The following is a 22096-nucleotide window of genomic DNA, read 5'->3' as shown; positions in this document are numbered from 1 at the left end:
TGCCATATTGGGCACATTAAGTCGGCTTGGTGTGACGGCCATCACTCGCTATCCCCGAGCGCCAGTATCTTCGCCTGTGTTGTGGGCAAACGTGGGCGGTTCCTTAGTCTTTGGCTTTCTGGTCGAAGACCGCCGTTTGTTCCGAGAGGAATGGGGCACGCACTCTGAGCAATGGTCGTTCAAACATTTGCAACATGATCCTCATGACAAAGAGCTCCTTTCCGAAGCCAGCAAAAGACATCGCCACTCCAAGACAACGATACCCCTCTATATCGGGCTTGCTACTGGGTTCTGTGGTTCATTCACCTCCTTTGCGACCTTCATGCTTGACGCCTTTTTGGCTCTGAGCGATCAGTCTGGACAAACGGCACAGACTAGTGTGGGAGCGCCACGGCATCGTGGATATGACTTCGAGGCTGTGATCGGGATCATGATCATACACGTGGCGTGTTCCGTTGGTGCCCTAAAGCTAGGGGCTCATACCGCTTTGGCTATCGAAGGAATCACGCCGGTGCTGCCATTTCGTCTCATTCGAGGCTTCGTGGATCCAGCCTTGGTCGTACTCGGGCCCGGTTGCTGGCTGGGTGCAATTTTCCTCGCGGCATGGCCTCCACGTAATCACTGGAGAGGTCAGGTCCTATTTGCGCTCATATTTGCCCCAATTGGATGCCTCTTTCGCTTCTATGTGTCCAAGCATCTGAATGGGCGGCTTCCAATGTTTCCCACCGGAACATTCACCGCCAATGTGTTCGGCACCGCGGTCTTGGGAATGTGCTATAGCTTGCAACGGTCTGGAAACATAAGCGTACTTTCATGTCAGATTCTGGAGGGTGTGATAGAAGGATACTGTGGTTGCGCCACCACCGTGAGCACCTGGGTTGGGGAGCTGGAAACGTTGCAGAGAAGACATGCATATATTTACGGGTTCTCGAGTTTGCTGGTGGGATTAGCTCTGCTGGTCGTTATCAATGGCAGCCTGTTGTGGACGACAGGCTTCGAACGGATTGCTTGTAAGACCTAGGACGCCTCTGGTGATCCAGGACCTTATTGGATTTTGAAGATGGGTTTCTCGCTGTTGTAGATGTCGGAATGGAAGCTGGTGCATTCTAGAAGCATGTGTTCGATACAGTGCAACTAGGAATGAGTTTTTAGAAGATGGTCTGTCATCCTCAGCATATTGTTGGATACACTTGATACTGCTTGTCTCCTAGCACAAGAAGTGAGAAATAGTCTGAAGGAAGGAAGAGGTAGAAATGGACCGTGTGGCAGCAGCGAATCGGAGAGCATCATCATTCGTTTCTCTCCAACTCGCATTTGTTTCTGGCAGCGCATGAACTTGGCCTTCGCAAAAAAGTGAGCAGAGCACAGCTTCCAAATCACAGCACTTCTACGTGTCTGGTTCTGGGCTTACATTCCTTGCCTTCTTTTGCTTCACTCCGTCCGTCATGTCTTCCGCCGACTCACAATCACAATCACCATCACTCTCCTCCACTTCCACGCCTCCCCAGTCGGGCTCCGACTTCCTCCCCAGCAACACCCTTGTCAACCGCTTCAAGAACTTCTACCGCATGGCCACAGGCTCCATGTCTCCCGAGGGTCAGAAAGCATACTGGGATGACTCGGACGAGCGGTACTCTGACTTTGACTGCAAGCGCTGCGAGACCTGGCGCGACGACCTCCTCCGTACGTCGCCCGTTATACGATACATGAATGACAACATCCGCAAGTTGGGTGGGGATATCGGGCCACACAACATCCGCTGCCGGACGTGCAAGGAAGGGATGCTGGCCGGGTTTGACCGCCAGTACGGAATCAAAGTCTGCGCGAACTGGGTCCAGAGCAAGAGTATGATGGAAGATGTCGTAGCGCACGAGATGGTGCATGCATATGACCATTTGCGGTTCAAGACGGATCTCGATTCGGACCTCAGGCATGCGGCCTGCTCGGAGGTACGTATTCTGAACATAGCCGGGCCCTACTCAGAGATAATAAAAAGACCGGAGGTCACAGTGTGCTCACTAACGAGGCGGCAGATCCGAGCAAGCAACCTCAGCGGCGAGTGTCGGTGGGCGAACGAGTTCTTTAGGAACAAGATCTTAAGTTTTACAAATCATCATCAAGATTGTGTGCGGCGGCGAGTGATCAGATCAGTCATGGCGAGGCCGAATTGTAAGGACGAGGCACATGCTGATAAGGTGGTGAACGAAGTGTGGGACAGCTGTTTCCGGGATACCAGGCCTTTTGATGAGATCTATCGGTGACATTTCATGGTCAAGGCAGGACATTGTTCTAGTGGGTTTTGATTGATCATGACGAGCATGGCGTTGGAGGCGTACCACCATCCTTGCCTTTTAAAGGTATGATTCATATTGACAAGAGAAAGAACTCCATTCTGCACCAGGAATTATGCACCTTGACGCCGTCCATACAATTTCGTTAATGCTATAAAAGGCCAAACTAATCCTTCCATCGATTCAGGTACTTTTGCATTGCTGCATCGGTGGGTTGACCAGCCGCAGCGACCTGTACATGTCAGCAAGGATCTTGAGGAGGGAGGCCCGGAGGCTTACCGTCGCTTCTCTACTCGAAACACTGAATGTGAAAACCTCAGTATGGGTAGTGACAGCGTTGGGCGCCCCAACGTTCGACTTGTATACAGTATATGCGCTCGTCGGCCACTGAGGCGACGCGTTCTTCGCAGTGATTTTGGTCTGAGCAATTGGTGGCATCGGTGCATAACGAATACTGGCAGTCTGCATGGTATAAGGAACACTGTACTCGGACGCTCCGTTGGCTGGAATGGCATCTGCCCCAGCGGCGGCGGCGTTATTTTGAGAGGACTGAACATTATTTTGTGTTGCTGGCCCGGCTGTCCCCGTGACGGTCTTCAAACCTGCTGTGACCGCTGCAGGGAACGTTCCTGTCATGCCAGTGAGGGAAAAGCGGTCGGAGAAGTTGACGACTGTGCCTCCTGTGGCCGCGGAGATGAATTTCAGGAAGTATGCATTTTGCACGTTCCCGCCTAGACCAGTAGTCAGGGTGACTGAGACTGAATTGCCATCTGCAAAATCGCCGGTTGTTACTAGGGTCGCCAGTTGTATCTTCGCGTGTTAGCCTGCATCTAATTTAATCATGGAATGTCCATTTTACATAGTTATCCTCGTCGTTTCCTCCTGCGCAGAGAAAAAGTTGGTATGAAGCGAGATCCGCGATTTTGGGCGTACTCCCCGAATCTTTCCATGCCACGTTGAGTGTGAGACTTGCAATCGAGGCTCCTGCGGCGGGTGTGGTGACCAAGACATCGGCGAGGGTGAAGGAGAGGAGGGAGGTCGCGAGAAGGAGGAGACTCCGTAATATCATGGCGGCGGTTCGTTACGTGAGCGATCGAAAGGGATGTGTCGTCGAAGGGGTAGAAGTACACAGACAGACAGACCAGAAGAATGCTTAGGGTTGCATGAAAGAGTCCATGGAAGGTCGATGGTCGCAGTTCGACATGCCGTGAGACACGAAACGCCTGGCAGCCCGCAAAAGGGATAAATAAAGATTGGCGGCCGATCAACTCCACAGCCTCACTTGCGCACGTCACCTTCGTCTCCGAGTCCCTTCATCCCACTTGATAGAAGAATCATGCCATTGGTATATTACAACAACCACGATCCTTTCTACCGCTCAACATGGGCTGGTCTTCGCCGGATAGTTGGCCTACAAGGCTCTTCTCCGGCGACCCTCTTGCCATCTTGATTGCTTTCCTGGTCACAATATCCCTCCCATTGCTCCTACACCTCTATTTCTACACCCAGACTGCGCGTGCCAAAGTTGTGCCTACTTTTCTCCTTCTGGGACCAAGCGGCGCTGGCAAGACTTCTCTTGTCTCTCTAGTAAGGACTTGAAACTCCTGTTCGGTCTAGAAAACCTAACGTCAATAGCTGCAAAAACGATCCGAGAATCCAGAAGAATGGGACCCGTCCGCTACCCGTATATCCCAAGTATCCTCCAATTTCAGCTTACTTTTGCCTGCCTCGGTGCCCTTGGGATCCAATAAATATCGCTCCGAAAACGATGTCTCCCTCAAAAGCAAGCAACCGACTCGATATGTCATGATAGATACACCTGGGCATGGAAAACTGAGGACCGAACAAGCTCTGTCTCAAATACAAAATCCTGCATTGCGTGGGATTATCTTCGTCGTTGACAGCAGTGTCCTCGACTCGGGTGATTCAGCTGCATCTCGTGATACTGCAGTGTACCTGCACGATACACTGCTAGCCCTACAGCGACGAGTCACAGGAAAGACAAAGACAAATACAGAGATACCTGTCCTTATTGCGGCAAACAAGCAGGACTTATTTACTGCTCTGCCTGCTGGGGCGGTGAGAGAACGACTACAAGCAGAGATTGAGAGAGTGAGAGTCTCGAAGAGCAAAGGGCTGACAACAGTGGGACAAGAGTCAGATGCAGACACAGAAGGAGATGTTCTTGGCGGAGGGGGGGAGGATCAGTTCACGTTCAAGTTGATGGAGGACGAGTACAATATTCGCGTTGATGTTCTCGGAGGCGCAGTCAAAGGCGAAGAGGCAGGGAAAGGTGTGAGAAGATGGGAGCAATGGATTGGAGGCTGCTTATGATTGTTCGAACCACGATTCAGATCGATCCCTCATCTGGCTAAAATAAGACGAGTCTGTCGAGGGCCCCTTTGGCAACCGATCCGTCGGAGAGCTTGCTATCCCAAGACTTGACTGATGTCTGGGTGAAGGAGACATTCCGATGCCGAACAATTCGCCATCTGTCGTCCTTCCTCGATCCTGCTGGCAACCTTTGCGGTTGATCAGCGTTGCGGCCTCTGCGCCAGATTGCTGAGATCTCGGTGGCATACCCGGAAAGAAACCTCATATGATCCCTTGGCCGAAAGGGTCGTCTGGATCCCGAGGTCGATTTCGAAACTCATCCTGTACGGCTCCCGGAAGGTCATTATAATTCTCGGGTCCCATGTCGACGGGAATGCTCCCGACTCCTTCTTTGAGATACAGCAATAGTCGATATGCGCTGTTGCCGTTCAGATAGTATCGGTGAAGTTTCTTGCTTCTCAAGAAACCTAACCGCTCGTACAATTTCATTGCTGCAGTATTTGTCTCCTCTGTCTCAAGCGCAATTTCGTCGGCGTCTTTTTCGATCATCAGGTCGATTGCTTTGCTGACTAGAGTCGTCGCGATCCCTTTCCCGCGAAAAGTGTCTTTAGTTGCGAGCATAGCAATGTACCCTCGGAGGGGTCCTCCTCTATGCGGCTCCAACTTGCAAATGACCACCCCAGCCAGTTTGTCGTGGTCCGTCGTATCTAGCGCCAGGAAGCATAACTCCGGCCACTGGTAAAGAAAATACCTGTACACGTAGATGCTGTAAGGCTCGGAAAGGTCCTTTGATATCATTTCGCGAATCTGAGGTAGGTACTCCGGCTCTTTCTCGAGAGAATACTGAACATAACTTATGCCGGGAGGATTGCTCTGGTAACGCGCAGCTGTCGAACCCGTCTGGCCCTCGGATATTGGTGCAGAGGACACATCGCTGCTCATTGTAGATTCAATCGTGTTACCGAGGTCTCCGTCGTGCCATCATGTGAATTGAACGAAGCAAGCCTGAGATCCCGGCTGAAAATCAGATCGTGCGCCTGAAAGGTGTGGTGGATGTGAAAGCGAATTTCCCCGACGCTTCAAAACATGGATCGAAATTCATGACGAAATTGGAGAAGCATTCAAGTTTCCCCTGCATGTGAAACTGCACACTCATCAATCCGTCGAGCCCGTCTACCTAAGCCACCTAAGGTACGTGGGTACCTCAGAGAAATCTCTCCGGCCGACCCGGCAAGACTTCTTGTCTGTGGTCGTGTGCTCCTCGTCCATTTTGTACTCGTTCGAGAAGCCTCTTTAGAAACCATGTCAGCCCTGCGGCGGCGCATTGCCAATGCCCTGTCAACACCATCTCCATCCCCCAGTCGAGAAAGCACGCCCGATCCTAGCGAAGAAGTCAAAGTCGTTTCGACCAAGAAGCTAGAGAATCTCAAAAAGCAAAGACACACAAAGAGGAGGTCCGGGGTCATCTTTGGATTGGGGAGTCTTCTGGGACTGGTGCTAGCCCTGCTTTTCGCCCAGTCGCAAGATGTTATCAAGCTGGAAGGACTGCTCGAAGTCAATTTGGACAGTTTGATGGACGCTATCCCTGCCGGCATTGTGAAAGATGTGAAGGACTTGTCCAAAGCAGAACGGGATGTGGTCAACTACGACTCCTTTGCTGTGGGTCTGCACCTACAGTCGCAAGGCATATCGGCGGATCATCCCGTGATCATGGTTCCTGGGGTCATTTCCACAGGCCTGGAGTCATGGTCCACCGGCGAGAAGTCACGCCAGTATTTCCGGAAACGCCTCTGGGGCTCGTGGTCAATGATGAGAGCGCTTGTGCTGGACCAAGCGGCGTGGAAGAAGCATATAATGCTAGACAAGGAGACGGGGCTAGACCCTCCGGGCATCAAGCTTCGTGCAGCTCAAGGCTTCGATGCAACAGACTTCTTTATCACGGGGTACTGGATATGGAACAAGATCTTAGAGAACCTCGCTACGATCGGTTACGACCCGACGAATGCCTTCACGGCAGCATACGACTGGCGCTTGTCGTACGCTAATCTAGAAGTCCGCGACCAGTACTTCACGAGGCTGAAGAGCTATATCGAAGTAGCCTATGCCACGTCAGGGCGTAAGGTCGTACTCGTCAGCCACTCAATGGGCAGCCAAGTTGTTTTGTACTTTATGAAATGGGCCGAGCATAAAAATCACGGCAAAGGCGGCCCTCATTGGGTGAACACTTATATTGACTCCTGGATCAATATATCAGGTTGCATGCTCGGCACAGCAAAGGACATCCCTGCCCTTCTATCTGGCGAGATGAAAGACACAGCTCAACTCAACGCCTTCGCTGTATACGGGCTCGAGAAATTCCTGTCCCGGGAAGATCGCGCAGAAATCTTTCGCGCCATGCCCGGTATATCGTCGATGCTGCCCAAGGGTGGCGAAGCAGTTTGGGGTAACAGTACCTGGGCGCCCGATGACTTGCCGTATCCCCAGCAGAACAGCACTCACGGTGTCTTTCTCTCCTTCAGGCCGAAATTTAACTCAACCGGACCTGCTCGCAAGAATTTGACCATGGCTGAGTCATTTGACTATCTTATGAACAACACGGAGCCATGGTATCAGGAACAAATCAAACACGCGTACTCTCACGGCGTGGCTCACACGAAGGCCGAGGTGGAGCGTAATGAGAACGTCCCCCAGACGTGGCTGAATCCGCTTGAAGCGCGTCTGCCAATTGCACCGGACATGAAGATCTACTGCTTCTACGGGATTGGCAAGCCGACAGAGCGATCTTATTTCTACAAGGACAACGAAAATCCATTACATGGGAATGTCAATGTATCGATCGACACGTCAGTGAGTTCGCCAAATGGCCGTACCCAACAGCCAGGCGTGATTGACCATGGAGTCGTCTTTGGCGAAGGAGACGGTACAGTGAATCTCCTTTCGACGGGTTACATGTGTGCAAAGGGGTGGAAGAAGATCAGGCGGTACAATCCTGCTGGTGTCAAAGTCACCACCTACGAAATGCCTCATGAACCTGATCGGTTTAGTCCTCGAGGTGGTCCGAATACAGGCGACCATGTTGATATCCTCGGCCGAAGCAGCTTAAACGATTTGATTCTGAGGGTTGCTGGTGGCAGAGGACACGAGATCGAGGAAAGGTATGAAAGCAGGATATGGGAGATCAGCGAGAAGGTGCAAATATTCGATGACGAGTGAGGAACCCATGACTACCAGGTATACAGGGCATACGAGTAAGTTAATGTACGTTGACATGGCGCGGCGTTTTGGATTGTGGTCTACACTCACAGCATGATACCCAATAGAGTTCGGATTGGCAATGAGCACCTGTTCAGGACTATGAGAAATGATTTACTTGCAAATAGATGAGGCCAGAACGAGCTCAGCGGTGCATATGTTTGCAGTGTTGTCTGGCTTTGGCGCTTCGTGGACATTTAATGCAGCTGGTTCCTACGATGTCATGATGTGACTCTCACATGCATCTGCGCACCATGGTGATCCGCGCCACATGATTTCTTGACGTGGGCTTGGCCGTCTCACCATTCTCTTTCTGGTCTAGAGGATTTCCCAAGCCACAGGGACAACGGATTCAACTGTGGCGCATTCATTTGCGTTCTTCAGGAACCTCGAGTTGTTCAAGCACACAACGCAAAGAGGATCCTCAGCCGCATGATTTAGGGCTTACACTCGATTCGACTAGAGTGTACACAAGGACAGCTCCGAAGCGTGGTCTACTCTACGATTTATCTGACGACTTGTCATTGTCATCGTCTTCGCCCTCGTGGACTGCGAAACAACAGTGCATCTGACCAGCGGCTACAAAAGAACAGTCACCCCCTTCGCACGACATCCTCATCGTCGTTGAACCTCCTCTCCGAAACAAATCTACCTGCGGCGTTTCTCGTGGATCAGACACAATGTCTCAGGCGGGCCACATCATATCCTTCATCATTCTGGTGATCGTCATCGGTCTCGTTGCTGTCGTTGGACTCGTCGCATACCAGATCGCTCATGACGTCGGACATAACACGAAACAGAAGCTGGAGAAGAAAAATGTATCTTTTAGTCGCGACGGAATGAAGGTCGGCGTGAAAGAGAGAACCCTACAGCACGAGGAGGATGCAGCACAAAGGTATGCCTTACATGGCTTCCAATGATGCCGAACCACTTCCAGGAAGCCAAGGCTGACAGTGAGGGTCTTCTAGTGTAATCACCAAGATCTGGAACAATGCATCGTGGCCGGAGTATAAGTCGCGGTTGGGCTGGGGTCAAAGCGGTAAAATATCGACACCGACTTCGACCCCGACGGCTGAAAAGCGGAATCCGTAAGTGCATCATAACACGAACTTGAGGAAGGCGAAGGCACGTGACTAATGGGAGACACAATAGGTACTCACGATCAAGTTCGGCACAAAGTGCTCCGTCGTTGTCGAGGCACGGGTCGGGTCAGGCGAATCTGTCGAAGACGACATCGGCAACAGCTGGGCAGAGATAGTTGCGTGGACTTAACATGAGAGCGAGCGTGAATGTCCTGAAGGATTGGTGACGAAGCGCATGCGTTGTCTTATGAGCGAGCTCAAGCATTGTGGACAGGTTGTCTGACCGCACGAGCCAGCACCTGAAACGGAAGGACAGCAACGAAGGGTCTTGAATTGTATCATGATCGATGGCGAACCTCGTGGGCAACAATTATGTTACCAGCAGGACGAAGTGACATATCAGGACAGACTGTTCCAGAAGCGGGGATATTGCGAGTAGCTTATGATAGCAGTCTGTGCCGGACATGACTCGAGGAGAGTCGGGTTGGGGTGGTCAGGGCAACCTAGAGAGACGATTACGGAATTCATACTCCCTATGGACATGAGTGATCATGTACCCGTGACGTCCCATGCAGATACTGTAACCAGTTCTTCTTCGTTGAGTGGATGTAGCCTTATTACGCCACGGCTACTCATCCGCTCCGGAAATCGACAACGATTCTGGACAGGCAAGTCAGATTCTGATATCGGTCAGCCTCAGCGTTGCGGGTCAATCCGTGCCGCATGCTGATTATTATGAGATAGCTGGCATGCTGTCAAGGAATAGGATTCAGTCGATCGGGGAAGTTGTCAGCTGAAAGTCATCGGCGAATGGACAGACAGGCCGAGGCAAGGCAGAGGATGAGGTCAAGCGATCCAATCAGCTCAAGGCAGGGGCCTTTTCAATGCATGATGACCTTCATAATACAGTAGGTCGAAGCTATTTTCAGCTGCCAACAATGGCATTTGTCTGGCTCGGTACTGTGACTGGTGCGGACTCGGCCGGAAGCAGAAACACCCCGAGCGTGTGACACTATCGTATGCATACTCTGTAGAGCAACGACTCACGTGCTTGACATGGATACACGGACGCGACGGGAAGATCAGAGCTGCCGATCAAATCGAGTTACTATGTATTGCTGGAGCCTGTTGAGAAAAGGCCAAAAAAAGGGAAATCAGCGGGGTTCGTGGGAGAAGTAAGAAATTGTTTAGGCAAGGAAATTTTGAGGGTGAAACGAAGGAATGCAAGGAAGGATGATTGATTGGAAAAGACTGATTCTGGACTCAGTGGCACGATTGGAAAGTCAGTATCTGACACATCCAAGATTGTGGTGCGATCACTACGATCCGTGGGCGATAGTGGGCGATGAGGTCAAATGACAGTCATGCACACAGTCCTGCACACAGTCCTGAATATCCGAAAGGAAATTGGTCGCAATCACAGTCAGCATCGCTAATAAACCACCCAGACCTGGAAGTCTGTTCGCGTGCCACTAACCATCTCGTATCCGTAATACGAGCTACTTTCATTACTCAGGCCCTCCATGGAGCAGTACCACAGTAGAAGTACACGAGGCTGGACGATAGAACCATTCACAGAATTCAGAAACACCGGCATGCGCATGCGCCACTATGGCTTCGTCGATGATGGTGCTTCATCTGCAAAGTTGCATCATGCCAACACCTACAATTCCTTCGTGGTGACGTCGAGATGGAAAAGAAAAGAGTTTTTCGGGACGGCAACGGGTGGACTCTGTGCGTCTGCGGTTGCTGCTGTTCGATTTCCAGGGGCGAGCGAATAATACCTACCACCTAGCCTACCAGGTAGTGAGCCTGAGGAGCCTGGGAGCCTGAGGAGTGGGCCATCGATAGCCCAGATTTGAGTCCCTAATGGGCTAGCTTTTCGCTCGGCTCAGCTCAGGTAACTACTGGTCCACTGGGCAGTCAATCCCTGCCATCCTCCAGAAGGGCCCATGAATGGCCCTGACGGCCCCCAAGCCTAAGGTAGTGGCCTCTTCACCTCTTCTCTTTTCCTGCGGCTGCTCCGGTTCGTCTGAGTCTGCACAATTCTAGGCATTATTATTGCTTCTCATCTTGCATCAGTATCCGCCAACATCCACATCGTCTCTTTGTTGCTCACCTAAGCCCTTGACCTCTCCGTTTCTTCTCTATCACTTCGGATTGCCCGGAATCTCTTCTCGGTCGACCTCTCTCCTCACCTCCTCGCTTCCTACCGCTCTCCTGGTCGCCGTCGCTCCCACAGTCCTCTTCCTCGAGAACACAGACACCCCTCACACGCCTCAAGAAACGGCTTGACAACTCTGCGCACCCAGCCAGCTCGACGCTGCGACGCTGCGATGCAGGCCTCCCTTCCGTCCTGGAAGGACACCGCTCTTTCCAAGAAGCACATTCAGATACCATGGCGGTCAATACAGATCCTCGTCCCTCATAGACTACGGCGCAAGCTGAGATCAAAGCTACGAAACCGACAATCTCCTGCCTCGACCTTCGCAAATCTCCAGACCTCTTTCTCTCCTGCAGACACATTACGAGCCCTACAGAACCACAAATGGTCAATCTACGATGCACAATGGCTTTTCCTGGCCTTCATTGGGATTTTCTCTTTGAGCATAATTGAGTCTCCGGGTCCCCTGGTCAAGACGGCGGTCGCTACACTGCTACTCACGTCCTTGGTATTCCCAATCACTCGACAATTCTTCCGTCCTTTCATGCCCATAGCCGCTTACCTTATCCTCTTCTACGCTTGCAGGTGAGTCGTTCTGGGAGACACGTCTGTGTTCAGGCTGACGTACTCTTCAGGTTTATCCCAGCCGAATGGAGACCTCCCATCTGGGTCAAAGTCCTACCTGCGCTCGAAAATATCCTCTATGGCGCAAACCTAAGCAATATCCTTTCCGCCCACAAGAACACTATACTCGATCTGCTGGCGTGGTTTCCCTACGGCCTGGGACACTTTGGAGCTCCATTTGTGTGCTCCGCAATCATGTTCATCTATGCACCACCAACGACAGTACCGGTTTTCGGGTTCGCATTCGGCTACCTAAATCTCATTGGGGTCATTACTCAGGTCGTGCTTCCTTGTTCCGCGCCATGGTACGAGAACATGTACGGCTTAGCTCCAGCAAACTACTCGATGAAAGGCTCGCCAGCCGGTCTGGCGCGTATCGACGCACTTCTAGGATTCGATATGTACACTTCTGGTTTCACGGCGTCTCCCATGGTTTTTGGAGCATTCCCATCACTTCACGCCGCTACCTCGACCCTCGAAGCACTTTTCATGAGCCACGTCTTCCCGAAACTCACCCCTCTATTCGCATTCTACGCCATGTGGCTGTGGTGGGCTACCATGTACCTGTCACATCACTACGCTGTGGACCTGGTTGCGGGCAGCATGCTGGCTGGTGTCATCTTCTACTTTGCAAAGGCCAAGTTCCTTCCTCGTCTCCAACCAGACAAGAACTATCGGTGGGATTACGACTTTGTCGAAATTGGAGAGCAGAGTGATTATGGCTACGGTCTTGCTGGTATTGGTGGCAGTCATCCCGACAGCGACGAATGGACGATCGGCTCTTCGTCCTCCATCTCCTCCGGTTCGTTGAGTCCAGTTGAGGAAACCCAAAATGTCTGGACCGAAGCCTATTCCAACCACGAAAGATGAGACTATTTCTCCATTTCGACTTCTCCTTTAGTTTCAGCACTTTCGGCAGGGCGTTTTCCGTACGAGTCCATGCCATGCTTTACGGTTGGGAACTTGCATATGAGCGACACTTTTTTATGACTTTGCAAATAGACGCGATGCGAAGTTCAATGACTGCGAGCCGACGATCATTATGTCCGGGGATTCCCCAACCGATCGCTACATCCTTGCAGGCTCTTAATCAGGCGGCTCGGACGGCTGCAAGGATTCACCATCTACGTTTTTGTTCTCGCGCCCATATTTTGTCGGGAATGTTTTTACTTGGTATGATGTTGTCACCTTGCACAGCAGCACCATCGTGTTTAGCCGGACTTATTGCATGTATTGGTGATTGGATTGGGTACGGACAAGGTTGACTCTATTACGCCTTGCATTTGTTGCCAAGGAGAGAGGGCGGCGTTTTCATCGAGAGGAGAGCGGTTTTCCATCCGTTCAGCGGCTACTGTTTACCGACTGAATTGAGATACCTCATTCGCTTACACTTTGTACAAAAGATATCGAGACATGGTGTTTATGACCGATATGCCATTCGCTTGGTTTCAACAGAGAGGAAGAAAGAGCCGGGAGTTTTGGGCTTGTTTGAGTCAGCTTTGCTCTGAGCAGAGGAAACGGCTTTTTTGTGTTGTGGACCGAAGCAGGAATGTCAAACGCAGCCAGGATACACGATGGATGCAGTACAGTCCGACGATGACCTCCCCCAGTCAACGGCTTACGGCCTTTCAAGGTTTCTCCGTGCCTGGTCACAACAGGGGTTCAGCCCCCAACAGGTCACAAAGTCTAACGGTCATGCATGGAGTTTTGAGCACAACCATGATGCACGCCTGACTTGTACAGAACAATTCGGCCGTTTGCAGGAGGCCAGAGTACGGGCGCTTACGCATGGCTTACGCATGCACTGAGATGCTGTGTGACTGTTGTGTGGAAGACGAGGCTGACTGGGTGATTGGAGTCATCAACGAGGCTGAGCATTTCCGCCTGCATTCCTGGTCGAGCCCACTGGACAAGGCAGTACGGCTCAAGCCTCGAGCGATCGACGAAGCTGTTCGATCGACGAGAAATAATCTAATACAATAATATCTAATGAACTTTGAACAACTCACGTCTTTTGAAGTCTCCAGTCCTATGTACGTATCGCTGCACCACTACGTCTACGTTTCTCTGCAAACGGTCTACTATAGTACAATACTATCGTAGGCTCCCACACATCGGAATGGAAAGTTTGCTAGAGCAGCCGATTGAGGAGACCAAGGTGTTGAAGCACTGGTGGTTTCAGGTGTGTCGCAAATGCTTGGACGCCTGGGGTGGAATGGAGAAGGACAAGGATGGACCCCGTGGAGCACATCGGACCTTCGGATAAGGTACGAAGTTACAGTATCAAGCGTGAGCTCGAACAGGCTCTATGAAGATGATATCTCGCCTAACTTAGCTTCGACAACTCTCGAGATGTTCGGCGAGAGATCTATATCTACGTTACTCCCTGACATGCACAGCCATGTTTCTGGGACGTTGGAACGACACCTTCTTCCTGATCTGGTACCTTGACGTACTGCTTTGACAATCATGGTGCTCCACGAAGATTTGTCGAGTCGTCTCGTCGTCGTCGTCGTCTTCTTCCTCCTCTTACCTATTTACTGACGTGAGTGTTGCTAGAGAAACAGGCGCATTTCTTCTTGTTATTCTCACTCAAGGATATCCGTGCATCTCGACAACGATCATACCAGGGGCCTTTATCAGCACTTCTGAACGCCTCAGCCAAGAGACCCTAAGGGAGCAGTCAACCCGAAAAGAGACGCCTTTATGAATGTGGCTGGCTGAAGTCGACCGACGGCAATTTTACGTAAGTCCACCAAGGCTGTCCTGAAGTCTAGATCCCCGTCGTTATCTTGAAGTGTCCGGACAAGCCCCATGCTTCTTGGAAACCCGCACCTGGGGAAAGGGGATCCTTCGTGCGTCTTTCACAGACTGCCAGTTCGTACAAAGTACTGTGGTCGCTGTCGCTGTTACTGTTAACTGGCAATGGCAACCAAAACTGATACGAGGCTCTTGTTCGTCCCCTATCGGCCCTCGCGCTCTGCCACTGTCAAACACCATTTCTCCACGACCGATGCCGACGTATCGCTGCAGAAGCATGCAGCCCGGGAGTATCATAGGAAAGCCAAACTGGAAAGACTTGCGAAAGCGCTTTCCCACGCGGCGCCACAACGTCAAGGTTGCATGCCATCGAAGCAAGCATCCCATGGCGAGGCTGAAAATGCAGGGTCTGAATCCAACTCTCACGCCAGTGCGTCCGCTCGCCGGAACCTGCCAGGCAGGAACACGAACGCTTTCCGAATGCGCGGAAGCCGCGTGATCAACAACTATCCGTCTTTACGAGACGTAGGCGTTGGCCAGATGGACCCTTTCAACGTGCTCGTGCTTGGGGACAAGCCTCGGTACGTCCAGGAGATGCTAGATCATGGTAAGGTCATCTATCTATCGTTCCCTCCCCTTTCTCTTTCCCACCTCGATTGGTCGCAGGTGTAAAACCGGGTCCTGCTCCCCCAAGGGGCCGGGCTAGGTTGCTTACACTCAACTCCTTGTGTGAAAACGTGGGAAAACCAAAAACTGATATACCTTACTGACTCTTTTGGGTCAAAAAAACAGCGCTCACATACCAATGGCCGTCGTTTTGCTGCTCCACGATCCCCGGCACGGTGGGCGAAATGAAGCACGCCGTGCTCGCCAGCACCATGCGATCACCCGCGGCCTACTACACGATCGTCTTTGCCAGCGCCGCGCACAACGCCTTCCTCCACACCGGGATGCCGGTCATGCAGGAGAACAGAGTCCTCCGACTGACGTACAAGTCCCTCGCGATCAAGGCCGTGCGGCAAGAAATCGCGTCTGTCGGTGCCAACATCAACAACGTCACGGACGAGTTGTTGCTCAGCATGGCCATCCTGGCGGCCCATGATTTGGGCGACACATTGGCGCCTCGGTCGGACGTGGCCGCGACCGAAAGAGAAGACTCGACTCTCTTGACGGCGCAGAATTTCCACTTCTACGGCACCATGGACTTTGAAATGGCACACCTCGACGCCATTCGCGCGTTGATCGAGAAGAGAGGAGGCTTTCTGACGTTGCAGATCGATTTCCTGTCCAATTTCATTGCAATGTACGGCAGTACCGCCCGCCCTTCGTTTCCCCTACCATCCAACCCCCCACCACCGCCCTTCCTGACCCCCCGGCTGTTGTAGTTTGAACTTGTCGTCCTGGACCCCGACCAGACCCGACCAGACTAAGAGCATTGACTGACCCTCACCCTTAGAGCCGATTGCATCGTGGCCTTCAGACGCCTTTCCGCTCCGACTTATCCAATGCGTATCCCGACCTCGGTCTTGCAAGCCATGTGGCCGCCCGGAAAACCCGACGAACAAACCCTCCGTCCGTTCCTGCGCGACTTGGCCACCGGGTTCGACAGCTTACCATTACCGCTAGGTAGCCCATTACAATTACAACGATCCCAATCATCCTCTTCGTTCTCATCATCATCATCCTCGACCTCAACCTCCTCGAACACTAGTATGCACGCACTGTACGAGGCCTTTTTCCAAGTCATACCCATGATCCGCAAACTCTCGATCAGCTACGACCTCTACCTACGCAAGGACGACTCGGCACCTCCGTTCCCCTTCATCATGTGGGGCAGGAACTGTCTGATCCACGAATGTCTGTCCCTTCCGGACATGAGTGGCAGGTCCAGGTCTGCGGGGGCGGCAGTGGCAGCATCTCCTCGGGCTCCTGAGTTACTAGGACTCACCGCGGACTCCTGCCAGTATGAGCTGTGCCGCCTGGGCACGTTGGGGTACATGTTGCTCGTGCTGTTCCCGTATCCGCGCGTCTCCGGCCTACATTTGAAGCTGGCCCAACGCATCAGTCAAGCCGTGGAGGACTATGTGACCACCACTACTAGTAATGATCAAGGCCTGTATCAGCACCAGCAACAGCACCAGCAGCACCAGTATCAGCAGCAACAACACCAGTATCAACATCAGCACCAGCACCAGCAGCAGTGCTGTCCAGACCTATTGCTTTGGGTCACCGTGATCGGTGGCGTCCTTTCCGACCCGACTTCTTTCATGAGATCTTGGTTCGAGGAATTCTTCGTCCAAACAATCTCGACCGACAGGCCCGCTCTCCGTGCAAGCTGGGCTGCAACCAAGGACGTCTGTGCGAAGTTCCTATGGTTTGAGAGCGATGACTGTGACGGCGAGGGACAAGTGTTCTGGGCGGATGCAATGGCAACGCGCTTGACAGAAGTCTAGGTCTGGTCCCGCCCTTGGTATTAAGACAGACCTGATCCTTTACCTACGTGTGACACCTATACCACAACACTGGTTATGTGGCAAAGAAAAAGGGAGAACAATCGTTCAAGTAACCGTAGCAGACGGAAAGAATTGACCTCCCAAACTGACTGCAGCAAGTCCTTGTGAGGATTCAAGTCTCGACTCAGCCTCTAACTGCATACCGTTACATAGTAACACAGATGCTGAACCAGTGCTGAACCATCACTACAGTCAATTACTCCACTCTCCGCAACACCCCATCGTATCCCATCCTCCTCAGGCAACCCCTTCCAATCTCCTCAACACTCTTACACCCACACAAAGCCATACACCGTCTAAAGTCCTCGTACAAGATACTCAGCATCTTCTCAACCCCCGCTTGCCCATTATACGCCAAACCCCAGATGGCAGGACGTCCAACCCAAACACACTGCGCCCCCAGCGCCAGCGCAATGAAAATATCACTCCCTCGTCGGATCCCGCCGTCCATGTGCACGTGAATTCTACCCTTCGCTGCGTCGACGCATTCCACCAGCGCATCAAGCGTGGCCGCTACGCCGTCGAGTTGTCTTCCGCCGTGATTGCTTACAATGATTCCATCGCACCCGTGTTTGATTGCCAACTCGGCATCCTCGGCCGTCATGACGCCCTTGATCCAGATCTGCATCTTAGTCCGTGCTCTCAGCCATGCAATGTCTCGTTCCCAGTTATGGCTGTCATCGTTGAGCGCCATAAACCCGGCGTCGTGCGTCTGCCGGCGGATCATCTCGCTCGTTAGTCCCAACATCGGATAGGCCAGGCCGTCGGGGGTCCGGAAGTCGTTGCGCCATTCGTTATAGCGGACCCCGAGAACGGGAGAGTCCGCCGTGAGAAAGATGGCTTTGCAGCCTGCTTCTTCCGCGGCTTTTATAATAGATTCTTGCAGACCGCGGTCTTTCATCATGTACAGCTGCATCGCGTAGTGCACCCCTCTGTTCCCGGTGGAAGTGATGTCCCTGACGGGATAGTTGGCAAAGCTCGATATGGCCATGTTAATGCCCATGTTGGCGCAGGCGCGGGACGTGGCAAGTTCACCTCCGGGATGAGCCATGGCTTGGAGGCCGGCCGGCGATATACCTAGCGGGAACTTGATTGTCCGGTCGAGACAAGTTGTTGAGGTCGAGAGCTGGGAGACGTCGATCAGCACGCGGGACCGGAGGCGGTATTTGTTGAAGGTAGATGAGTTCTCGGCGATGGTGGTTTGGTATGTTGAGCCAGAGTTGTAGAAATCTATACAATCGAGATGAAGCCGTTAAGTTGGGCTGCTAGCGGCGAAGAGGTGTATATGAAAGGACCGCCGCCGGGTGTGGTGATGGTCAGGATCGAACTTGAACGTACCTCTTGCGACTTCAGGCAGGTTGGCGTCCGCTCGTTCTTTGATATCTTCCATGCACAGGACTACTGCGTCTTCGCCCTTGACGGGGACAGGGACTGGTGCGCCGCCAGACATTGTCGAAGGCTTTTGCGGATTGACAGTACAGGTGTTGATGGTTAGAGGTATGTCAAAGACGAGCGGTGGCCAATCACGGGCAGGTATTCTCAGCCCGGAAGTAGTTTCACTGGATCAGATGGTAGGAATATCATCTCCTCCGGACGTCCATATGGAGCCCATGAAGCTTTTAAATCGTGTTGGAGATGCGCGCGCCCTTTCTCTGACATTGCTTACCGAGAGGAGACATTGGAGATGTTTCTTATCGTCCAATGAAAACATCATCACTGAATTGGCAGGAGGCACTGGTCTTCGTGCCCTGAGATGCCATTGACGGAAGGCAACAGCTTCTTTGAAATTTCGGCAAGCATGTAGACAATAAGGCGTGCTCAAAAAATGGCCCAGTTTGACCAGTTGCAGACGACAGCTCGCTTGGCCTGCGATGCCGTGCCTGATATTCAGGGTCGGGATTAGATGCATGCACGGAATGGCACTGCACTGTGGATCTTCGTGGCTGAAGAGCTTCCAGAAGAACTACCCGCCACCGAAGCTGGCCGCGTAGATGCGGCTCAAAGCGAGTCCACGTCACAGTCAGTACTTGTGACAGCGTAATGATGAAAGAGATCCGGGCCCTGGCGACCGAGGCTAGTGACCGCCATGAGCACCTGGAGATCAGCTACCAAGCTTTCTGATGGGCAATGATGGGCACAAACGTAAGAAATGGGTCCATTATGGTACCTAATGACTTCAAGCATTGCCAGGCCAGAGCTTAAGCCATAATGAGCCTAATGTTCACCTAGCAACGTCATAAGAGCCCATTGTTTTCTTCCAAGGCTTCAAATATTCATTGTGGCACACGTATCATTGATGGCGTAGATCCAGGGCCGTAAGCCTTGAAGCACTGGGTCGCATTGGTTTAGTGAAGCCTCCTGCGAGAGTGAAAGTAGTATAATGCCAAACTCACCTGATCTGCTCATGAACACAGGGGACAACCGTTCCTGTTGGACCCGGTGTAACCGAGAAGACTCCAAGCCTGTGTGGCTGATCAAGTCACGCTGAGAAAGCAAGTTATATAATAAGTCGGACTGCTCCCGAATCAAGATTTCGTGCTTGTTTGTACCTACAAAATCTCAAGTCAGTACCGTCAATTAACCCAAATATACTCCATCAAACCTTCTCAATATGGCTCGTCCAGCGTCTTCAACTGTATGTCCCGATTCAAAGCTTTGCGAAGAAAGGATGCTATGCTCACCAGATGACAGAGTGATGTCCTTCTGTACTTCCTCGCCATCTTTCTCCCGCCTGTGGCAGTCTTCTTGAAGACGGGTTGCGATTCAAACTTCTTCATCAATATACTTCTCACCATCCTTGGTTGGATCCCAGGATGTATCCGTGAGTCATCTCTGCTCTAGATACCAAAGTTTCAATGTGACAATCGCTGACTTCATGGGCAGATGCCTGGTGGGTGATATCGAGATTCGAGCGTCCGGCTCGTGTCGCTTACTAGGCGCGACTGAGTTGGCGGAGGGGCTCAGCGAGGAAGAAATGGATCATGGATCTGAATTTTGACGAGCTTCAAGGAGAAAGTAGATACCCAACACTGGAGAGGGAAGGCGCAATTTTGTTGGATCATAATGGCAACCACGACCGCAGTATATACCCAAGGAAATCAAGTTGAGGGACGATGCAAATATCTCACAGCAACGTGCCCATTTTCAAGCAGAAATCTCTCTTCATTCTGATCCTCGCCTCGGTTTCCGCACGGTCAACAGTCCTTGAGCGCTTGAATGCTGTCTAAATGAATGATACGTGCAGGACTGGCAGACAGGCCAGTCGAAAAAAGAAGGAAACGCTGAACATGCCCAGCACAGTGCTCGAGGTCAGGCACACGTCTATCTTGCATAACCTGAATCCCAAACAACTTCGCCAGTATGTACAGGACAACTACGTCCATACGTTCTGAACAAGAAAAGGTCTGGAGCGCCCTTTCAAGGTCACCGTCTGGTTTTCTCATTTTCTTCGAGAATCTTCCTGACCTCCGTTCCACTCGGGCCGGGCCCATTGAGAACTATACTCTGAAGTATTCCAACAGTATGAATGGACAACCACATCCCCGGAATATCGTTCGCGAGTATTTCAAAACATTTTCTGACTTCGGCATCGGCCATTGGTACGGCCAAGCTTCCCTTTATATCACTGATGAGTTGCTTGAGACTGAAGGATACTTTGCCTCGGACCCTGCCTGGACTGGAATGAACCGAAGAAACAAAGTTGGAACCCAATTTCTGTTGCTGTTTCAGCCGCAGAATATCAACAACTTCCCCAATCCGCCCCATGGCTCGGCGACGAAGAATTGTTTCCGTACTTTGAGGGGCGGCTGCGGAGTTGGCAAGTGCTTTGGTCCTGACACGATCCAATAGCGACAAGGTTCGGTCCTTGACGATTTGAGGTGTTTGGACCTCATTCGACTCGCTGGACGTACTTGCTTGAGCAGAGAATTGCGATCCAACTCGACTCTGGGCCTGGGAAGATAGACCGAGAATCTCTGCTCGTGCTGCGAAAGCCTTCCCCCTGCGTGCCTGTGTTTGCAGCCCAACCGAGAATTCGAGTCGAGGAAAGAAACGCACATCCTTTTGTAGCCAGCTGGCAGGGTTCTTTCGTTGAGAGATGAACGCGGCTTCCACCTCAATTTCGTAGGACTTTTGAAGCTTCTTCTCGTCATATCCTTGGTTTCCACGGGCCCCACCAACGTACTCAACGCTGTGCTGAAAACTATCACCTCCTGTCAGGTTCAACTTGAATGGACCTTCCTTATGTTTCAAGAGCTGGTTTGACATATGATCTTCCGATGAACCAAGTTCGTAAATTGCCAGCATCCGTTGAATGTCCTCCGCTGTGACGGTGTGTTTCTTCCATAATCTAGTGACTGAAGCCATCAAGTTGTGGAGATTTGCTGGGGAGGTACTGCCATTGTGAACCATGTGGAGAGAAAATGCTCTGAGAAAGGCGTCGTGCAGCGAGACGAAAACTTGGAGGACATCAGGAAGCTCATCGACTGGTTCTTGTTGAAAAGCAGTCCTGGTCCCGAGGGATAGCTGGCGAAAGTCAATGCAGGGGTCGAGACCTATCGAGTCTTCGCGTTCAGAGTCGGGCGGTGTTGCCAGCTGCAATCTCGCCTATTTACGATCAGACACATTTCTTTTCCGAGAGCCAACGTGTTATACCTTCTTCGATGTGGCAGCAGCAATGCAAGAGGTCTCAGCCTCGGACTCGCCATCTTCAATGTCGCGTTTCCGCTTCGGTGTGCTCTTGACCGTCTTTTTCTGCTCGACGACAGGAATGAGTGCCGCCTCTTTTGCAGCTGCTTCAAGCTGAGCTTGGGACCTTGTTGACTTGGAGACTTTGGTATAGCTCTCAAGTGGTGTTTGTCGTTTGCTGACTCGGTGGGCGCCGCGGAGGGAAGGGGCCATAGTGAGTTGGCAGAAACGGAAGGAGCGACCCAGTGATAGTGTTTTTGGCGCAAGAAGGTGCCAGATGGAGGAGAAGCAAGAATGAAGTCTCAACAGCAATCGACGGTGATCACGAAGGTAATCAAACAAGCTGGAAGCTGTCCTTTGATTGTGCTAATAGCTCGCACTGGTCAATGC

At 51.9% G+C, this 22096-nt stretch overlaps 11 protein-coding genes across 11 annotated transcripts; 7 read left to right on the top strand and 4 right to left on the bottom strand.

Moving 5' to 3' along the window:
- The first annotated feature begins 1346 nt into the window (after positions 1-1346).
- Positions 1347-2410, top strand: PV05_06869 (uncharacterized protein). Its single transcript, XM_013459644.1, has 2 exons — positions 1347-1949; positions 2034-2410. The coding sequence occupies exons 1-2, from the start codon at positions 1446-1448 to the stop codon at positions 2259-2261; spliced, it is 732 nt and encodes a 243-aa protein (XP_013315098.1). The 5' UTR covers positions 1347-1445; the 3' UTR covers positions 2262-2410.
- On the bottom strand, positions 2282-3491 carry PV05_06868 (uncharacterized protein). The gene is made up of 3 exons (XM_013459643.1): positions 3151-3491; positions 2571-3101; positions 2282-2523 (listed from the first exon to the last, which is right to left on the bottom strand). The coding sequence occupies exons 1-3, from the start codon at positions 3358-3360 to the stop codon at positions 2458-2460; spliced, it is 807 nt and encodes a 268-aa protein (XP_013315097.1). The 5' UTR covers positions 3361-3491; the 3' UTR covers positions 2282-2457.
- A 90-nt stretch (positions 3492-3581) lies between these two features.
- Positions 3582-5124, top strand: PV05_06867 (uncharacterized protein). The gene is made up of 2 exons (XM_013459642.1): positions 3582-3878; positions 3927-5124. The coding sequence occupies exons 1-2, from the start codon at positions 3675-3677 to the stop codon at positions 4623-4625; spliced, it is 903 nt and encodes a 300-aa protein (XP_013315096.1). The 5' UTR covers positions 3582-3674; the 3' UTR covers positions 4626-5124.
- Positions 4601-5669, bottom strand: PV05_06866 (uncharacterized protein). The gene has a single exon (XM_013459641.1). The coding sequence runs from the start codon at positions 5565-5567 to the stop codon at positions 4887-4889; it is 681 nt and encodes a 226-aa protein (XP_013315095.1). The 5' UTR covers positions 5568-5669; the 3' UTR covers positions 4601-4886.
- A 100-nt stretch (positions 5670-5769) lies between these two features.
- PV05_06865 (uncharacterized protein) lies at positions 5770-8094 on the top strand. The gene has a single exon (XM_013459640.1). The coding sequence runs from the start codon at positions 5928-5930 to the stop codon at positions 7836-7838; it is 1911 nt and encodes a 636-aa protein (XP_013315094.1). The 5' UTR covers positions 5770-5927; the 3' UTR covers positions 7839-8094.
- Positions 8095-8260: 166 nt separating this feature from the next.
- Positions 8261-9536, top strand: PV05_06864 (uncharacterized protein). Its single transcript, XM_013459639.1, has 3 exons — positions 8261-8772; positions 8846-8965; positions 9030-9536. The coding sequence occupies exons 1-3, from the start codon at positions 8558-8560 to the stop codon at positions 9133-9135; spliced, it is 441 nt and encodes a 146-aa protein (XP_013315093.1). The 5' UTR covers positions 8261-8557; the 3' UTR covers positions 9136-9536.
- A 1383-nt stretch (positions 9537-10919) lies between these two features.
- On the top strand, positions 10920-13755 carry PV05_06863 (uncharacterized protein). Its single transcript, XM_013459638.1, has 2 exons — positions 10920-11708; positions 11759-13755. The coding sequence occupies exons 1-2, from the start codon at positions 11296-11298 to the stop codon at positions 12615-12617; spliced, it is 1272 nt and encodes a 423-aa protein (XP_013315092.1). The 5' UTR covers positions 10920-11295; the 3' UTR covers positions 12618-13755.
- Positions 13756-14672: 917 nt separating this feature from the next.
- On the top strand, positions 14673-16991 carry PV05_06862 (uncharacterized protein; the record flags this gene model as incomplete). Its single annotated transcript, XM_013459637.1, has 3 exons — positions 14673-15114; positions 15300-15810; positions 15964-16991. The coding sequence occupies 3 exons, from the start codon at positions 14673-14675 to the stop codon at positions 16958-16960; spliced, it is 1950 nt and encodes a 649-aa protein (XP_013315091.1). The 3' UTR covers positions 16961-16991.
- A 20-nt stretch (positions 16992-17011) lies between these two features.
- Positions 17012-18854, bottom strand: PV05_06861 (uncharacterized protein). The gene is made up of 2 exons (XM_013459636.1): positions 18359-18854; positions 17012-18250 (listed from the first exon to the last, which is right to left on the bottom strand). Exons 1-2 carry the CDS (start codon positions 18468-18470, stop codon positions 17217-17219), a joined length of 1146 nt encoding a protein of 381 aa, XP_013315090.1. The 5' UTR covers positions 18471-18854; the 3' UTR covers positions 17012-17216.
- Positions 18855-19439: 585 nt separating this feature from the next.
- PV05_06860 (uncharacterized protein) lies at positions 19440-20175 on the top strand. Its single transcript, XM_013459635.1, has 3 exons — positions 19440-19655; positions 19712-19841; positions 19904-20175. Exons 1-3 carry the CDS (start codon positions 19632-19634, stop codon positions 19954-19956), a joined length of 207 nt encoding a protein of 68 aa, XP_013315089.1. The 5' UTR covers positions 19440-19631; the 3' UTR covers positions 19957-20175.
- On the bottom strand, positions 20048-22068 carry PV05_06859 (uncharacterized protein). Its single transcript, XM_013459634.1, has 2 exons — positions 21674-22068; positions 20048-21625 (listed from the first exon to the last, which is right to left on the bottom strand). Exons 1-2 carry the CDS (start codon positions 21917-21919, stop codon positions 20444-20446), a joined length of 1428 nt encoding a protein of 475 aa, XP_013315088.1. The 5' UTR covers positions 21920-22068; the 3' UTR covers positions 20048-20443.
- Positions 22069-22096: the final 28 nt, after the last annotated feature.

The sequence above is a fragment of the Exophiala xenobiotica genome, assembly GCF_000835505.1.
Source record: "Exophiala xenobiotica strain CBS 118157 unplaced genomic scaffold supercont1.4, whole genome shotgun sequence".
Classification (NCBI taxonomy): domain Eukaryota; kingdom Fungi; phylum Ascomycota; class Eurotiomycetes; order Chaetothyriales; family Herpotrichiellaceae; genus Exophiala; species Exophiala xenobiotica.
Note: the sequence above shows the minus strand (reverse complement) of the source record. Positions and strands in the feature narration are given on the sequence as shown.

Coding starts and splice junctions, on each gene's coding strand:
- PV05_06869 (XM_013459644.1), top strand. CDS start 1,446: ATGTCTTCCGCCGACTCACAATCACAATCACCATCACTCTCCTCCACT. Junction 1,950..2,033: donor GGCATGCGGCCTGCTCGGAG/GTACGTATTCTG, acceptor ACGAGGCGGCAG/ATCCGAGCAAGCAACCTCAG.
- PV05_06868 (XM_013459643.1), bottom strand. CDS start 3,360: ATGATATTACGGAGTCTCCTCCTTCTCGCGACCTCCCTCCTCTCCTTC. Junction 3,102..3,150: donor GAAACGACGAGGATAACTAT/GTAAAATGGACA, acceptor TAACACGCGAAG/ATACAACTGGCGACCCTAGT. Junction 2,524..2,570: donor TTTCGAGTAGAGAAGCGACG/GTAAGCCTCCGG, acceptor TGACATGTACAG/GTCGCTGCGGCTGGTCAACC.
- PV05_06867 (XM_013459642.1), top strand. CDS start 3,675: ATGGGCTGGTCTTCGCCGGATAGTTGGCCTACAAGGCTCTTCTCCGGC. Junction 3,879..3,926: donor AGACTTCTCTTGTCTCTCTA/GTAAGGACTTGA, acceptor TAACGTCAATAG/CTGCAAAAACGATCCGAGAA.
- PV05_06866 (XM_013459641.1), bottom strand. CDS start 5,567: ATGAGCAGCGATGTGTCCTCTGCACCAATATCCGAGGGCCAGACGGGT.
- PV05_06865 (XM_013459640.1), top strand. CDS start 5,928: ATGTCAGCCCTGCGGCGGCGCATTGCCAATGCCCTGTCAACACCATCT.
- PV05_06864 (XM_013459639.1), top strand. CDS start 8,558: ATGTCTCAGGCGGGCCACATCATATCCTTCATCATTCTGGTGATCGTC. Junction 8,773..8,845: donor GAGGAGGATGCAGCACAAAG/GTATGCCTTACA, acceptor AGGGTCTTCTAG/TGTAATCACCAAGATCTGGA. Junction 8,966..9,029: donor ACGGCTGAAAAGCGGAATCC/GTAAGTGCATCA, acceptor GAGACACAATAG/GTACTCACGATCAAGTTCGG.
- PV05_06863 (XM_013459638.1), top strand. CDS start 11,296: ATGCAGGCCTCCCTTCCGTCCTGGAAGGACACCGCTCTTTCCAAGAAG. Junction 11,709..11,758: donor ATCCTCTTCTACGCTTGCAG/GTGAGTCGTTCT, acceptor CGTACTCTTCAG/GTTTATCCCAGCCGAATGGA.
- PV05_06861 (XM_013459636.1), bottom strand. CDS start 18,470: ATGTCTGGCGGCGCACCAGTCCCTGTCCCCGTCAAGGGCGAAGACGCA. Junction 18,251..18,358: donor CCTGCCTGAAGTCGCAAGAG/GTACGTTCAAGT, acceptor TCGATTGTATAG/ATTTCTACAACTCTGGCTCA.
- PV05_06860 (XM_013459635.1), top strand. CDS start 19,632: ATGGCTCGTCCAGCGTCTTCAACT. Junction 19,656..19,711: donor CTCGTCCAGCGTCTTCAACT/GTATGTCCCGAT, acceptor ACCAGATGACAG/AGTGATGTCCTTCTGTACTT. Junction 19,842..19,903: donor TTGGATCCCAGGATGTATCC/GTGAGTCATCTC, acceptor CTTCATGGGCAG/ATGCCTGGTGGGTGATATCG.
- PV05_06859 (XM_013459634.1), bottom strand. CDS start 21,919: ATGGCCCCTTCCCTCCGCGGCGCCCACCGAGTCAGCAAACGACAAACA. Junction 21,626..21,673: donor CTGCTGCCACATCGAAGAAG/GTATAACACGTT, acceptor GATCGTAAATAG/GCGAGATTGCAGCTGGCAAC.